At 24.4% G+C, this 17639-nt stretch overlaps 2 protein-coding genes across 2 annotated transcripts; one reads left to right on the forward strand and one right to left on the reverse strand.

Moving 5' to 3' along the window:
* Positions 1-1540: 1540 nt before the first annotated feature.
* Bma-nas-33 (Uncharacterized protein) lies at positions 1541-8435 on the reverse strand (the record flags this gene model as incomplete). Its single annotated transcript, XM_043074826.1, has 13 exons — positions 1541-1779; positions 2322-2457; positions 3060-3145; positions 3579-3701; positions 4103-4229; positions 4847-5050; positions 5296-5362; positions 5880-5994; positions 6587-6812; positions 7308-7427; positions 7816-7914; positions 8013-8104; positions 8357-8435. The coding sequence occupies 13 exons, from the start codon at positions 8433-8435 to the stop codon at positions 1541-1543; spliced, it is 1713 nt and encodes a 570-aa protein (XP_042930760.1).
* Positions 8436-12911: 4476 nt separating this feature from the next.
* On the forward strand, positions 12912-15922 carry Bm4703 (Uncharacterized protein; the record flags this gene model as incomplete). The annotated part of the gene is made up of 9 exons (XM_043074827.1): positions 12912-13014; positions 13284-13351; positions 13430-13524; positions 13781-13928; positions 14008-14255; positions 14375-14549; positions 14723-14912; positions 15292-15422; positions 15722-15922. The coding sequence occupies 9 exons, from the start codon at positions 12912-12914 to the stop codon at positions 15920-15922; spliced, it is 1359 nt and encodes a 452-aa protein (XP_042930761.1).
* Between the last annotated feature and the right edge of the window lie 1717 nt (positions 15923-17639).

Here is a 17639-nt window from a genome sequence, read left to right on the forward strand (position 1 = left end):
ATTACTTATCTGTTACTCTTGCACATATCTTTTAACTATCATTAAATCAATATTCAAATATTTTCTATTACATTTTAAAAATGATGACATTTCTTTCCAATTGGAATTTCTTGTCATTGAAACACTAGCTAATCAATTTTTTTTCACACATCTTTTTCTTCTTTATTATCGTTTCAACAGTAATATCATAAATTTGATATTTCTAAAAAAAAGTGAAGAAATAAATTAAAATGGTTTAAACAAATGATAGAACTAAAAAATTTTGACATTTATTATTTAGAAAGAATAAATATGAGTAGTAGCAATTACATCAAAATATTATATTTTTCATCTATTTAATAGTCTTTTTAGGACAGTAATGCATTCATGAGAAGTGCTAATTGTGTGTCACGAAATACTTCTCCTAATACTATTTACTATTCAAATGTGCTGCCTTTTGGATTTTATAAATTCTACACTCAACAACTCATGAATTTTAATCATACAATTGTCATAAAATAGTTTTTATGGCTAATTATAGAATAGACATAAAATAAAACAGCTATTATTTTTCATCTTTTTTTGAGATTAGCGGTTATTTTTCGTTTTTTAAAAAAGATCAGCGATTATTTTTCGTTTTTTAAAATAATTTTCAATGCAAATTTTATTTAGACAGAAAAAAAAGTTTAATAACATTATTTTTATCTTAAATTTATTTATTACTGCATTTCGATATGCTTACACAAATAAGTAATATGTTGATAATTTCAATGTTAATATAATATTCGTAATATTAATTTTTTTTTTTTTAAATTAAATTATTTTCTCATTTTTATTTCTTTTCGTTTTTTGCTACCAAGGAAATAATAATTGAATTTTAATTTAAGTACTTCTAATAATTTGTACTGCTTTTTTTTTGTTTATTCTTTTTTTGTAATAAAACGTTTAAATTTTCAGATAATGAAAAAAGTTCTTTAGCTCTGCTTATTTCAATTATTTTTTTTTTCTTGAAAATTAGTAAATAAATTAAAATAAACAAAATTTAGCCAATTGCATTCTTCAAATGATAAAATACATTCCATAAAAATTTACACAGCAATAAAATTAAGTTGCAAAACATAAATGAGAGTAAATGATGTAAATTTCAGTGAAAAATAATTGACAGATAGTGAGTGAATCATTAAAATATTCATAATAGATTATTGAAGAGAAAAAGCTGATTTTTCTTTTCTTACTAATAAAACTTCAAAAAAAAGATTAAATTTAAAAAAAAAAATGTTTTTCCCATTTTCCTATAATGAACAATATTTTAATTTAAAATTAATTCTTCCATAAACTATCATACGCTTCTTTTTCATATGCTTTTTTTTCTTCTTATCATACAATTAAAATCTATTCATTTTTAATTGCAAATTAAATTACATTGAATAAAATAGCTTAAAGAAATGTAATAAGGCAATAATAAATTCTTCAAATTTAAGCATTACTGAGATGTTATATTCAAAATTTTTTATCATTTCGTTTATAACAATCATAAAAATTACTGTAGAATTCACAGTAATTAAAGAATTTTACGAATAATTTTATATTTATGAAGCATTATTTCAGTTGAATTTAGTGGAAATTGATTACAGTTAACATTTTTTATAATATATTTGCAGTTATGAAATTGTCGATATTCACAAATAATAAATGTAATTCGTTTCATAGCACATTGACATTGTTGATTGAAGTCACTTTTCATTTGATATGTGATTGTTTGTGACGCTGTCAATAATTTTGATGATATTGTTGACTGAGCTAAAATGAATAATAAGTTAAATAAAAATTAATAAATTTAGCTAAAGTAATTAAAAAGTATCGGGGATTTTGCCATTGTTGTTGATTGAGCTAAAATAAATAAAATACAATTTTTCTTTTTTTGTGTGTAACATTTTGTAGCATTTTTTCAAGCAGCATAATTCACTTATGTATAATATAATATTTCTGAAATAAAAAGTAACTTAAAAGTATGAAATTTAGCAAAATTAATTGGGATTACATTGCAACAGATTTGAAAATTTTTTCAATTCTAAATATAAATTAATTTATTACAGCGTTATTAGTTAATTATTGCATGATATGAAATAATTTCCAATTAAGGGGGGCTTTTCTGTTACAATTATAGATTTATTGTAATTCAAATTTAAAAAAAAGTGAATAAATACTACAAAAGACAAAAAACAAGAAAGAGAGAGAGTGAAAAAAAAAAAACGTGCCATTAATAAATCGCAGAAGGAAATGTGATGTTTTGGAAGCATGTGAAATGACAATTAGCATTTCACCTTCGGAAATAAATTCACCTGTAACCGGTAAACAACAGGAACGAAACCCAGAAATTTGCAAATCTATTTTATGTTTCACTTCAACATATTCCTCGCAAACCGGATCACATTTGTAATGTGCTTCTGTCAGCTCAAAACGAATACGACCATTTGGCTAAAAATTTAGATTTTCAAGTAGAAAATGTAAGATTTATCAATTTTTTATTTTTAGAACATTATTTATTATAAGTGAATTTATCTTTTTTAAAATTACTATCGCACTATGTTGCATTTGATTTTTTTTCAAAAATTTGAAAAGCAAATTAATTTTGCGTTATCTTAAAGACATAATAGATTTAGTATTTCGAATATATTTTTAAATAAAAATAAAAAAAATTGTGAATACAAAAGTCAGTGAGCACTTCTATGATACAAATATTTTTTGATCCTTTATAAATATATATATATATATTTATAAATTATTGAAAATTAGTCGTTGATTTTTTCATTTAGTTTATTAAATATCTTAAAACACTTAAAATTAAAAAGAATTAGGAATGGAAAAAAAAAAATTTAATAAATTCCAGCACAGTATTGAATTTTACTAAATATCAATGTTCAACATTCAAATACAAACTGTTTAGTGTTCATTCCGGTTGATGAAAAAAAAACTACATACCGACAGAATTTCAGATTAAATTTCTTAAAAAAGGGCTTACAAATAATTATTAAATTATTTATTTCATTCTCTCTATTAATTATTCATTGGAAATTCACCGAGTAAATTCTCCAATAGCAGTTCGATGAACCATTATATTCTAATGTTTGCCATTCGTCACTTACCAATTGTTCATAACCACATGCTTAAATATTTTAATCTTTTATCATTATTCAAATTTTATAAATATTCAAAAATTTTCCTTTAATTTGTTAACTATTTATAAAATCTTTTAAATCTCTATTAGGAAATAGGAATTTTGTAAATTTTTTTTAAGTTGAATTTTCCCTTAGAAAGTTTTATTTTTCAAGAAATTCTAAGACTTTTATTAATAAATTAATGAATATGAAGTAATGGAAATAATTACTTAATTTAATGAAATACTCTTACAAACTTAGTTTTTTTTTTTTTTTTTGTTTCATAAGCAATATATGACTAAGAAATTTTGAAATTCATTTAAATCCCTTTAATATTTTTTTTCAATTTTTTTAAACAAATATTTCTATTTTTTTTTTTATGAAATGTTTTAAAAGAAATTTTTACTTAATTACAGAAAAAAAGAAAAAAAATTTACTCACAAGATTTTTGTAAATCAGAGCATTGATGACCACCAAGACCTTCTGGACATTTGCATATACTGCAATTATTTGGATCCGGATAGCCACCATGATGACATTTTAAATTTGTCATTTGGCATCTATCTGATTTAGATTATTTCAACATTTTCTTTGTTCTATTTTATTTTAAAACAATGATTTAATTTAACTTTTACTGAGCAAAATATATGATTCATTAAATTTTTAAGAAAAAACTGCAAAAAAAGAAAACAGTTTGAACTAATTTAAAAGTTCATTGCTTATTTGCAAATTAAAACCACTTTAACAATTAATTCATTTCCAACATTTGTTTTTTTGTGAGTTAGCAAATTATGGCATATTATATTTGTGAAATTAATTAGTAACAAAATTAGGAAAGCAAATAATGTTATTATTGGTAATTAGTAGAAATTTTTTAATAGTAACTTAATATTTTTTTAATAACTAAATGTTTAATAATAACCAAATCTTTTTTCTTAATAATAACTTTTAATAAAAATGCCTACCAAAACAATAAAGTAAATTAATTTGTTTAAAATCAGTAAATGCTGGTGCAACACGATTGCCAACTGTTGAACGATATTTTGTATCGATTGGATCAACCGTAAAATCAATAAATCTCTTTGCAAATGTCTAAATTTTAAATATATAAATATAATTTAGATGATTAAATTTTTATTTTTTGTACTTGTTTAAAATTTTTCTAAAAAGATTTTAAATTAATAGAAATTTAATAGTTTTAATTTAAAAATGTTTTATTGATCGAATTATTTTAAAAAGAATAAAAAAAAACAATTTTTTGTGCATCAAAAATTTTAAAACACAATAAATAAAGTGAAAAATTATTGAAATATTTATTAATCAGTTCTTCAAATCAAGAAATTTAACATTTGAATAAATAATCAATCTTTTCTTTCTCCAAAACAAAACAATAAAATTTTTGATTTATTTATTTATTGAATATAGTTAAATAAATGCTTAAATTTGTAAAAATTCAAACATTTATTTAAGCTATAATTTATTTTAAATCTAAATCTTAAAACCTAAATAATTTTATTGTATTTTTGTAACAATATGCAAAAACACACAAAAACTTAATGAATGTAAAAGTTTCATATTTTTTTCTCTAAAAATTAAGAGTTCACTTTGAAAAAAAACCGATGAATTTTCAATTTCATTACTACTAATAATAATTGAGCTAAAAATTATTTCAATTTGTATATTAAAATAATGAATAAAACAAATTATACATTAGTGGAATAATGCATCACTGATCCAAGATCATACGGAACGCCTAAATCGATAATTTGTGTTACATTACGCTTTTCAAAATTTCCCTCACTTCCACTGATAACATTTTGTAAATTGATACGAACATAGTTATCACGGTCTGACCTCTCTTGCTCATGCCAAAATCCTAGCGCATGCCCAAGTTCATGTGAAATAATTCCAAGCTTCAAAAAAGAAAAGAAAAGAAAAAAATTTTATTAAAATTTTACTCAATAATTAAAAGTAGAAATTTTATTGAAATCTTGTTCAATAAATAAAGAAGAAATTTTACTGTTAATTTCTGTTCAATAATTAAAAGTGAAATTCGATTAAAATTTTGTTGAACAATTATTTTAAAGAAAAACGAAAAAATAAAAGAAAAAGAAAAAATTTTTTTTAAAAAGTTAGAAATATATTTTGAAAGATTAACAGTTTCACAACCATAACCAATGGATATTGTTTGACTGCCGCCTAATCTTCCAACATTGGAATAACAGCTGAAATATGAGAGCACGAAATAATTGAAATTTTTAAATTGAAGTAAATAATTTTTTTTTCCAATTTTATCATTTGTTTTTAAAATGAAAAAAAATTAATCTTTTTTTTTTTTTTTTTTGCAAATTAAAATAAAACTTTTTTAATGATAATGTGATGAAAGTTATTGCATATTTATTAGACAAATAAATATCAAAAATTTTTGCTTATTAAGAATCAATTTAAAAAGATTGGTAGTACCACACAACAAATTAATCCTGTCAAATTTGCTTAATGATTAAGTTAAAATTTTTAAATTGTTTACTTTAGCTTAATTAATACAGAATTAATAAATTTCCAATGATAAATTTTTTGCTTTTATCATTATATTATTTATCTGTAATAGTGCATGCTATAAGTAATTGTTTTATACTCAGTTATTAAACATAATTAATCTTTTGTGCGCTTGATAAATTAATATAAAAATAAGACATAGTAATTATTCAAGAATTTTTGAAATTCAAAAAAAAATTAACTTACCCGCTTCCAATGATAAAAATTAAATAATCATCATCTGGTTTATTTTCCGCAAAACGTAAGCAAGTTTCTTGCTCCCAATAATGAAGTGTTTTACGAATGTAATCTTGCCAGTTTGCTAAAATTTTAAAAAAAGGAAAAAAAAAACTAACAGATAGTTGACAATCGATTTGCATATTTAACATTAATTATTATTAATTAAAAAATAAAAAAAAAACAGAACTATACTTTAAAAAGTTGAAAATAACTTTTTTTTAAATGTTTTATTGATAATAATTTGATAGATAAATTAGGATATAATAAGATGGCAAATTATCATCATACTTTATTAGTAGTAAAGAAAAACTATCAATATATTTTATTGATAACAATCATTATACCTTCCTACTGATAAAGAATAGCGAACTACCATTATATCTTCTTAGCCTATTATATATATGTATATACCTATTATATCCCATCATTATCACCGAATTATGCTTTACTAGTGATAAAGAATAGCGAACCGTTATTAGTAATAAAGAATACCGGACTGTCATTATACTTTGTTATTGATAACGAATAACGAATTATCATTATACTTTGTGACTTACTTACTTACTGATTTATTTACTGTTATACTTTGTTACTGATAGTTCATAACAAACTATCAATATATTTTATTAATAACAAATTGTTAGATAAATTAGGACGTGGTAAAATAAACGAACTGTCGCTATCACCGAAACGATATGCAATTAATGAACTTTTCCAGTGATAACTTGGATCAGCGATTATTTTTCGTTTTTTACGATATTGCTTCATTGATGTTAACAATTTCGTTTGTGACAAAATTAAGGCAATATCATTCTCGAAAAGAAGACCAGCAATTCGTACATTTGGTCGTATTTCATTACGCATATATGGATTAACTGATGGACGTATCAAAGTACCATCCTAAATTATCACACATTTATCTTATCAAGAATACCTAGCAAATTTCGTAAACCATTAATTTGAACTTTATTTATTCGTTTAAGATTTTTTCTTAAATTAGAAAATAAGACCTGAAAATGGTCATTAATTTACATTTACAAAAGTTACAAAATTAATAATGTTTAAATTGATTGTAATAACTGAAATTGACTGTATCTTTCTATAAAATTCTTTTAATTATTTAATTTCTTCCACAAAACTTCTTACAGTTTATTTATAATCTTTGCATTTGTCGCAGTTAATTACTTTTTTACTGTTTTCTTTTTTTTATTTTACAACTAATTCATAACAAATTTTGTAAAATATTTGTTCGTAAATCATTTATAATCCATAAAATAATTGATTTTTTAAAGTTTGCTAATTGAAAAATTAAAAGTTCTGTTTAGTTTTTCTTTCAATTTTGCATAACTTATGTATAACTAATTAAAATAAATTTTAAAAAATGAGGACACTAACGTAAGGCCGATGTTTCGGATCCTTTTGAATGAAGTATTGTTGCATTAGGGATAAAACTTTATCATAACTTTCACTTGGATTATTGTAACGTGTCGTATGCTGTGTCACTTCAGCAATAAACTCAAATTTAAATTATATTAAAATGAAGAGTTATTATAAATTAAAATTAGAATTTTTTTTTGTAATAAATATTAATATACAATGATAGACAAATATAATAGAATAGAATGTTCAATATATATTCTTAATGTGATATTTTAGTTCATTCAAAAAAATTTTCGAATAACTAATCTTAAAAGATAGAAATTATTAAATTTTAAATAACTTTTATCCAATAATATTTTAGCTTCATTTACTATGAAAAAATTTACAATTTAATAAGAAAGGAAAAAAAAAATTATTTTTGCTAAACATTATCTAAGAAAATGATTGATTCAAATTTAATTATATTGAATTTACTGAATTGAATTTATTCGATTTAAATGTTTGTCAATGCAATTGATTATACCTTTTTTACTGTTGGTTTTTCAATATAGGAATGTTGTTGCAATTGCGGGTGTGTTGTTAGGTGTAATATAGATAATAAACGTAATTGATGTGTTTTAATCTATAAAATAATTTATTGAAAAATTAAAAAATGAAATCAAAAATTAATTTTGTAAAATTATAAAGTAACACAAGAAGAAAGTAGAAAAATTAGCAAACATTTTGAATTGATGTTGTATGACAGCAATTTGATGGCTTTTTTTCGGATAATGTTGTTGATTTTAATGTTGTAAGGTATGGATTATTCCATGCTATAAAGAAAAAATATTTTTAATTAAAGAAAATATTTTAATTTTTAATTTAAATGAAGTGTGATAAATTTGTAATTTGAGATTTTCCTTAAATTATAAAATATAAGTAAAGAGAAAAAGAGAGATAGGGAAAGAAGAATGCTACTAAACAGTTTTTATTATTATTGATATACCGTATGCACATCCTCTAAATTTTGCCACTTAGTCAGTCTTTTCAATTGTAATAAAATAAAAATTTCAAAATTGCTTGACCTCCAATAAATGGTTGTGTTTTAACATTATTAGCAACAATCATAACAACAATAAAAAGCCATTGTTGGTTGTTATTCATATCACTTGAAAAATTTGGATTGTATTGCTAAAAAAGAAACAGTTCGTTTAAAATTGATATAATTTTCTGAAAAAAAAGAATTATTTCAGCTTATATTATTTTAAGAAATGACAAAATATCATTCATGCAATTTCTTTTTCCCTTTTGCTTTAATAAATAAAAAACTAAAATTAAATTAAAAACTATAGAATTAAAATTAAATTATATTTTTTCGGACTCAACTTACATTTTTTCTTTTTCTCAGGTAAATAATATATTCTAATATTGTTAGCATAGAAACTGTAAATTGTATTGAAATAATCTAATATTTAAATCGAGGAAGTATTAATTAAAAAAGGAATAGTCTATTTCTTGAATATTTCACAAAATATGTCACTGCAAAAATATAATGATGAAAAGAAAAAAATACAATTGATATTGGGCAAAAACTAATTGTAAATTTTGATCAAGAATGTTTAAAAAATGAAGAAAAAATGCAAACTTTTCGACAGATCAAAGTGTTAAAAGTAAAAAGCATTTAAATTGGGTAACACATTAATAGAACAGATTTGAAAAAAAAAAAAATTTCATATTTCTGTGATGCAAAACTTCACTTTCATAAATTAATTACAGTTGAATTTTGAAATTTAATGATATTTATTATTGTTAGCATTGTTATTATTTGAAAGGAAAAAAGAAAATGAACACTTCTATGCAATATTGGAAATATTATTGTAATTATTATTACCACAATTGCAGAAAATGCAGAAGTAAACAAAGAAAACAGAAGTAAACAAAATAGGTAAAATATTTTAGGATTTTGTTTGAGATAGCAAAGGAATTTTGCAATTATTGTGCGACAAAATATAAGTAACAATTTTCAGCTTCAGTAAGCAAAATACATTCAAAGATTTCTAAAAGAAAAAAAATTTATAGAACTAGTCCAGTCCAGTTTGTCAGGAATGCTATCAGTATGAAAACGGAAGTATGTAATACATCCAAGGATTCACATGCACGAATTTCTTTTCTTGTTCTTCATTTTCACAAATAATAGGATATAAATTAAAAAAATTTTTTTTCAAGAAGAAAAAATGAATTTTAATTTGAAGAATTGTTATAGAGAGTACTTTTGGAAACTTGTTTCATTGAAAAAAAAACCTTTAAAAAAGTTTTTTTTTTTTCCTCAACTTATCACTTAATACTTATAATACTTATAAGCAAAACAATACCTTCAAAAGATATTAAATGAAAAGTAATACTATTTGCTCAAATTTTTTTGTTATGGAAGCAGTTTTAACTTTTTTTTTGTTAAAAAAAAACTTTCAGACAACATTTTGTTAAGTGAAAATTTAGGCATTTGGATAATTTGCTTAATCCAATAAAAAGACTATTTCAAATTTTTTTTTTTTTTTTTGCTACTAAAATTGTATTCTTTTCTCGACATAACCAACAAATTACATCTTTTTTTCTTGAATAATAATGACAAAAAAAAAAAAACCTAACAATATTAATTTCTAAAGTTCATTAATTAATTAAACAGCTCCTATTTAATTAGAAATCGATGTTATATATTTTTTATAATAAATATTTATCATGCTTCTACATTTTAGTAAAAATCATTCAATAATATTATTTGTATTACCACTATTTTTTATTGCAATATAAATAATATAACATAGAACATATCGTAAAAAAATTAAAAATAAAATTGAAGTATTTTTTTAATCAGAATTTCAAAATTACTAATTATAATATTTCAAATTTATCTTTTTTCTTTTTTTGAATCCAAAGTAGCAGTTTCATAGTGAAATAAAGAGAAGCAAAGGAAAATATTAACATGAATAATATCAGAATGTAGCTTATGATTTTAGTTCAAATTTTAGAGTAGTTTTTTAAATTTATATTTGTAATTTATCTAGTTTATACCGGAACATTCTTTTGAATGTATTATTAAAACATGCCTTCAAGATATTGATGACCTAGAAAAGTCAGATAAAAGATATTTTAATTGTTTTATAGATAATAATAATATATGCCGTAATCATTAGTAATTTCAATAAAAATCGATTTAATGGAATCATCGAATAGAATATATGAAACAAAAGAGCAGCTAAGTCTGATTTCGAAGAACTTTAAAACTTGATTTGTTAAGTTAAGAAACTAAATTGAGTATTAGAGCTTTACACTTTTATTAGTTATCTTTTTAGTTCATTCATTTCAATTCTTTTCAATTAATTTTTTATGCGCTGATTATCAACCATCTTATCAGCCTAAAAATTAATTAAAACTTTCTTAATCTGTAAAAGTAACGAAAAATTTTTTCCTCTGATTAAATTACATTTAAAAAAAAAAAAAAAAAAAAAAAAGAAAAAGAGAAGAAATATTTGTTTTATATTATATTACTGATATATATGATGATTTATTATTAAAATATCTAATAAAAATATTGAAATGCAATGTGATTGAAAGTAAAAATTAATAAGCTCTGAAATGTTTAAAGCTGTTTGAATAATGTCATCAATTCCCACTTTAAATAAATGAAAATAAAAATTTAATATAACTCACAAGTTGCTAAGAGTATTGATGAATAGAAATTTGTGTATACTAAATGAACTTGATTGTATCATTTGTTATTTTCAGATTGAATTGAATTGGACAAATATAAGAAAAAAAAAAAAAGCTATATGTAAATTTCTTTCTCGCTTCATTTCATTTTTCTATTTCATTCCATTTTTTTTTTTTTTTTTTTAAAAAAATATCAACCAATCGTAGATGATATAAAACAGTTTACATATGCATTATGATAATATTTGAAAAAAATAAACAATATTACATGCAGTTCAAATTTTATTCCATCTTTAAAAAAAGAAGAAATCAACCAATTATAAATGATCTAAAGCAATTTGCATAGCACTAAGATAATATTTGAAATTCATTCATTCATTATTTCCCATCAGCTATCTGTGATCAGTTCTTTTTTTTTTTTTTTTTTTTTTTGATTGAATATACTAAAGGTTTGCTTCAATTGCTAATTATTGGTTATGTTATCTAGGAGATCATTCGCTTATCGAATTTACCGGATGCTGGAAGTTATGCCAGATCACAACAGTCAGTTCGGATTTCTTCCTCTACACTTTGTTTTTACGTCTTTTCTTCTTTGAAAATTTGACATGATTACTTAATTATCTGAAAGGGAAATTTTATATTTTTGATAATTTTGAAATGGCGAAACTATCAGAATAGCTTAAATAGCAAGAATTTCACTTCTGAAATTCTAGAATATTAGAATGAAAATAAAAAGTTATTTTACAAAATACTAGAATAGCGAAATTACTGCTTTAGAAAAGGAAAAGTATAGCGATTAAGAAGTTTTAGTTTAAGAACTTTATCAATTTTCATCAAATGAACTTCATCAAATACTTTAATGAATAATTGGTCTAGATATTTAAAAGGAAAAATTTAATTCATTACATTCGACTATTTTATTATCTTCATTTATTCATTCATTATTTTTAGCTCGAAAAGAAAGAAAAATAATTGAACAACATGATGAAAAAGAAAAAAAAGAAAGAATTGAATGTATTCATGTACCAATCATAAATTTTGATTTTTCTAATGAAAATTTTTAAAATGTATTTCTTTCTGAATATTAAAAAAAGAAAAATATTTTCAAAAAAAAAAAAAGAGGATGTATTTTATGTTCATAAATAAACAAACTGTTATGAAATAAATTTAATAATATTTGCATTAAAAAAAAAAAAAAACACCTGCAATTAATGCAATGAAATAAAATATAATTGTTCAGCCAGTTATATTTGTTTTCTGATGAGATAACATTTAAACATATAAATGAAACTTATTATGTAATTAATTATGCAAATTACGCTTTAGCTTATTTCTTTTTTTCTCTCTTCAAATTCTTTTCCTCTCTTTTTCTCTTATTACTGTTAGTAACTCACTATGATATATATTTTAATGATTTGCACGAGATATTATGGGAAAAAAATTTACCCTTTCATTTTGCTGTGACATTGATTACTTAATTTTCTTATGTGATTTTGAGAAATGATAGAAGATAAAGTCGTACTGATAGAGCATTGATAGAATGAAGTGATATCAGTGTGAGACCAAAGACTAAATTAGTCATATCTGATGGAATCACAAACCCGAAAGTGACATTTGTATTCAAAACAATTTTCACTACCATCAAACATTTGTATGATTTTGTGCTTCAACAATTTACTCGTTATTTATTCTTGAAACGAATTTCCACATACTATTTGATTTGTGATTTTTATTCTGCGAGGAATTGGATAGTTTCAAAGGTGTTTACGATGGGTAAGGAAAGATAGTAATAGAGAGGGGGAGTCAGCAGGACTTGGTAAGTTTGCGTGAAATATCTTGGTTTAACAGGTTAATTGCGAAAAAGGTTACAGTATTGTATTAAAGGTGTAAAATTCATTTATCCTAGTGTCACTTTTGTTTTAGTTGTTAAGAATGTCATTGATAGCAGATTTAACGTGGATAAAACGTGGAATACCAAAGCCTATACCGGACAAGGTAAAGTTATCGTCAGAAGAAATCAAAACATTAATTCAAGGTTGGAACTTCAAAAGATTTGTTTAATGAATTGTGTTTTAATATGTTTAACTATTGTTCAATGATAGCTTCATTTTGTTTTGAGCGTTCAGTTGTAGCATTGAAATCCAATTGAATTCAAGAGTAAAAAGATTCCTACTGGATTAGCTTACTCTTTTCTATTCTTTAGTTATGATTGTTGGAGCACTGGGAAAGAGTGCAGGCCGAATGATATCATCAGTGTGATACTCTGATTACTCTTCTTCAAAGTAATAACTGAATGCTTTTTAGAAGGTGAACCGGAAACTAGTGAATTATCCGATATGGATGGTACATCTGCTGTCGAGACTCAACAACGAGTATTTCTTTTTATTTTTAATTTCACTCATTTTTTGTTTATTTAGTAGAGATATTCTTTTATATTTGTATCTTTCCAGAGAGGTATTCGTGGTTCAAGTCCCGATGTAGAAGATGAAGGGATGGATACTGATAGGTATAGGTTGGATCAGTATGATGAAAGCGGTGACGAAAGGTATGGATTTGGAAGTTTGTTTTTCATTAGGTAGTGCTTTGAAAACCTTGTGCATATTAAAATTACCATCTTGCGAGTAGAGCTGTGCATCCGCTGATTAAAATCAAAGTAATGCGAGAAATTCAAATAAAATATAGTATTGTAGCGTCCATATTTTAAAGTTTCCAGAGAGCTATTACTTTCATGTCGATTTTATATTATAGAACAAAGGAAAATCTTTTTGGCGCTTCTCTTTATCTTTTGGTCAAAAATTCAGGTCTAATCCTTTGGCTGGAATAACGACATTTGCATCACCTCTGGAAGACCCGCACATAACAACTTATGTGAATAGTGATGAAGAAGATCAGGAAGATTTTGAAATTAAACCCGACGATAATCTTGTTGCAGTTGCTAAAGTTTATAAAGTATGAAATAATTCCATTTCATTTCAAGGCCTAATTTCATTGCTGTTAGTTTCCTTTCAGTTTCCTGAATCTTTTTAAGAATGAATATACTTTGGAAGTGTATTTATACAATGAGGCAGAAAGCGATTGGTACGTTCATCACGATTATATTTTGGATGTGCCACCATTATGTTTGGAACCAATATCTTTTGATCCAGGAAGCGATGATAAGAAAGGTAACCTTGTAGCTGTTGGCAGTATTGATGCATCAATAAGTATTTGGGATTTGGATCTAGTGAACTCAGTGGAACCGGCAGTAATTCTTGGCAAAGCAAAGGCTACGAAGAGGTTTTTTCTTTTTTTTATTTCAACTTTCGAAATGGTTTTTTTAGAAACCTTTGCAAATAGATTATATCGCATATGCTAAACATAATTAAATATTGAAAATTAAATCTGATATATTTTAGGAAACAACAAAAGCGTGATGGTAGTGCGCAAAAACATTCTGGTGCTGTACTTTCGTTAACATGGAATCGTTTAACGGAACATATTCTGGCATCTGGAGGTGCTGATAATTCCGTGATATTGTGGGATCTTGAAGAAGTGAAGCCTGCAACAGTTGCAACACATTTCGGTGGAATGGTAATTCAACGTATTAATTTTTTGTTTTCGTGAATTTTTTACTTATTTTTGAGCGAATTAAGCATTTATATATATATATATATTTGCATGAAATGGAGATCTCTCCTTCGAGACTTGCTGATATAATCAATGTTACTTGCGCTTCTGATTGTCTATAATCATGAGATTTTAAGGTGCAAGCTGTGGAATGGCATCCAGTTGAATCATCTATTCTGTTAACAGGAACGTTATCAAGTCAAGTTGGATTAACAGATTGTAGGGAATTTAACAATTTATCGAGGCAGTGGGAAGTAAGTGGTGAAGTGGAACGACTTACATGGAATCATTTCTCTCCATTTTATTTCTTTGTCGTCACTGACAGCGGTTAATTTTATCTACGAATTATTCTTAGATTTTACAAATCTGATTTTGCTTATTTACATATATATATATATATATATATATATATATATATATATATATATATATATATTCATGTAGGAACTATCTGTTTAAGAGATGTGTTACGTTTTTGGTAATGAAGTAGCTGAATAAGTAATAGCCCTCATATGTAGCTATCATACGATTTTGTTTATTGTATCTACTTATTAGTTATGCATATTGTAGAGTTAATAAAGCTATCGTATTTTCCTGATTTTGCTTCTGTAAGAAGAACGTTATCAAGTCACGTTGAATTAATAAAATGTAGGGTGATAAGACTTTTTCCCGTTGCACGTATGGTTAAAATTTCCCTTTATTTTAGGTCATTTCTATTACATGGATACACGTAAAAATAAACCTGTTATATCGAAAAAAGTGCATGAAGGAGGTGCTCGTAGCGTTGTGCAAAGTTGTTACACCAAAGGCTTGTTATCAACATGTGGTGAGGATGGGGTAATTTCTTTTTTCTTTTGATAAGTTGTCAGCAGTTTTACACAGCGGTGGAAATTTTTTTGTTTTGATGCGCTCATAAATGGGAAATGAGTTTAGTCCTCCCAATGAAGATTGGCTTACTTTATCCGAAATGTAGGTTTATATTAGATTTATGTAAAGTTTTAATACAGTTTTTTTTTTTTTTTTTTTTTTTTTTCATATGATATTTCAGAAATTGTATATCATTTTCCTCAATTTTTTTAGCTCTTATCAAATTATATATATTTATTTATGTAATAAAATAATTTTTTGGTTTTCAGCTGTTAAAAATTTGGCGCTTGGAGGAAAGTATGTGTGATTTGGAATTTGTTACAGAACATAATGTTAACCTTGGAAGCTTGCATATATGTCGTTTTTCACCGGATTCTGGAAGCGTCCTTGCGGTTGGTGGTGAGAAAGAAGAAATGGTAAAAATTGTTGAAGTTAGCAAATTCGAAGAAGTACGAACAGCATTCAGTTGATGCTTAAATGAAATATCATAATATTTTGGTGGCTTTACATTTATTTTAGCTGTTTATGGCATTTCCCATTACTCAGGAAAAATACTTCTAAATTAAAATGCAATGGAATTTCAGAGATAATTACAGATAACATTATCGTGATGTAATTGCGGGTTGTTTTTCCAGTTTTGCTGAGAGTAACTTTTGTTGTTCCTCTTGTTTGTCAGATTTTTGAATTAAAGATAAAGATGAAATTATATTGAGTGATAGAAATGAGAGAGCAACAGCTTTACATCAGTCTACTTCTCATCAGTCTTCAAATATACATTATTTCTGAAAAAATTGAAAAGCCAGTTAAAGATTTTTCAAATGCTTTTTGACAAAATTAAACTAGCTGGTTCATCGAAATGTAAAAATAGTAGTTGATCAAACAATGCTCAAAAACATATCGTAGAATATTATTGCAATATTTCTTGTGACATATCATATGAGTCGATCAAAGTAAATCTGATTTTATTGGGGCATAATGTATTGATCGTCAATTATCTGAAAGAATATGCACATGCCCAAAATATATATTATAAATAAGAATTGTAATGATCTGGTAAATCTAATTTTTTATAGGCTAAAAAACCAAAGATGATAGAGCTATTTAGTAATCATATGTTTGTCAGATCACATTCTCAGTTTCATGAAATATTCTAATATTATCAAAATTGGTATCTTGAAATGGCATCTGTTATACGTTTCAGCAGTGGTTTGCCTTTACCTTGTCATATTTAAAAATAACATCTGTGCGTTTCAATGTCACACACATACGTACATACACATGCCGTTTCAATGTTGTGTGTTATTTTGCTGAATTTAGTATATAGTTACCACTGAAATTAGGCTATATCTGTAATACCTGCATAAAGAGGGGATGAATCCCCAGTGCACAAGGTAATTGTTATTTGACTTTAATTCACAAAATGATTGTTTATTATTTAATTATTAGATGAATTTGATAGATTAATCTTATGTAGTTCACTTTTATTACTACAAGAGCAATCAAAACTAAAATCTAAGTATGAAGTGTCGAAATAATCATTAGAAAGATCATAATTTATAATATATCATTAGATGATAATAGTGATAGCATCGAAATAAATTTTTAGTTTCCCAAGCTTAATTCTTTCAATGATATTGCCGATTTTAAGTAATGTTTGTTTTTTATTTGTGATTGCATTAAAAAAAAAACCAGAATGACCGGATCTGAAAATATATTAGGTATAGCCATAAGCTCCCAAGTTTTTCAACTTAACACATTTAACCAATAATAAATCATATGGTTGAAACTTATTACAAAAAGAAAAAAAAAAACCATGAACAGGAGAAATGACAAATAATTTTTCACAAACTATCATTGTTACCTTCTTTCGTTTTTCGAAAGAAATATTTGCTGAAATTTCATTTGAATGAAGTGTCAATTGTTTATACTTTTGGAAAGTTAATGATTTATTACTTCTATAAACTAATCTTGTTGTACAACTAATACTTTCTTTTTTAGCCATGAATTTTGTTTAAATGAATTTCAACTTTGATCTTACAATTTCAGTTAATATGACTTTTTTTATTTCTTATTACTAATACTTGAGTTAAATTTTTGTTTCAGATATATGAGTGATATTTGCATCATTAAAGTTCATATTAATGATAACGATAAAAAAAATCATGACAGATGGCGATATTATCATCA

Source organism: Brugia malayi (assembly GCF_000002995.4).
Source record: "Brugia malayi strain FR3 genome assembly, contig: Bm_v4_ChrX_scaffold_001, whole genome shotgun sequence".
Taxonomy (NCBI): domain Eukaryota; kingdom Metazoa; phylum Nematoda; class Chromadorea; order Rhabditida; family Onchocercidae; genus Brugia; species Brugia malayi.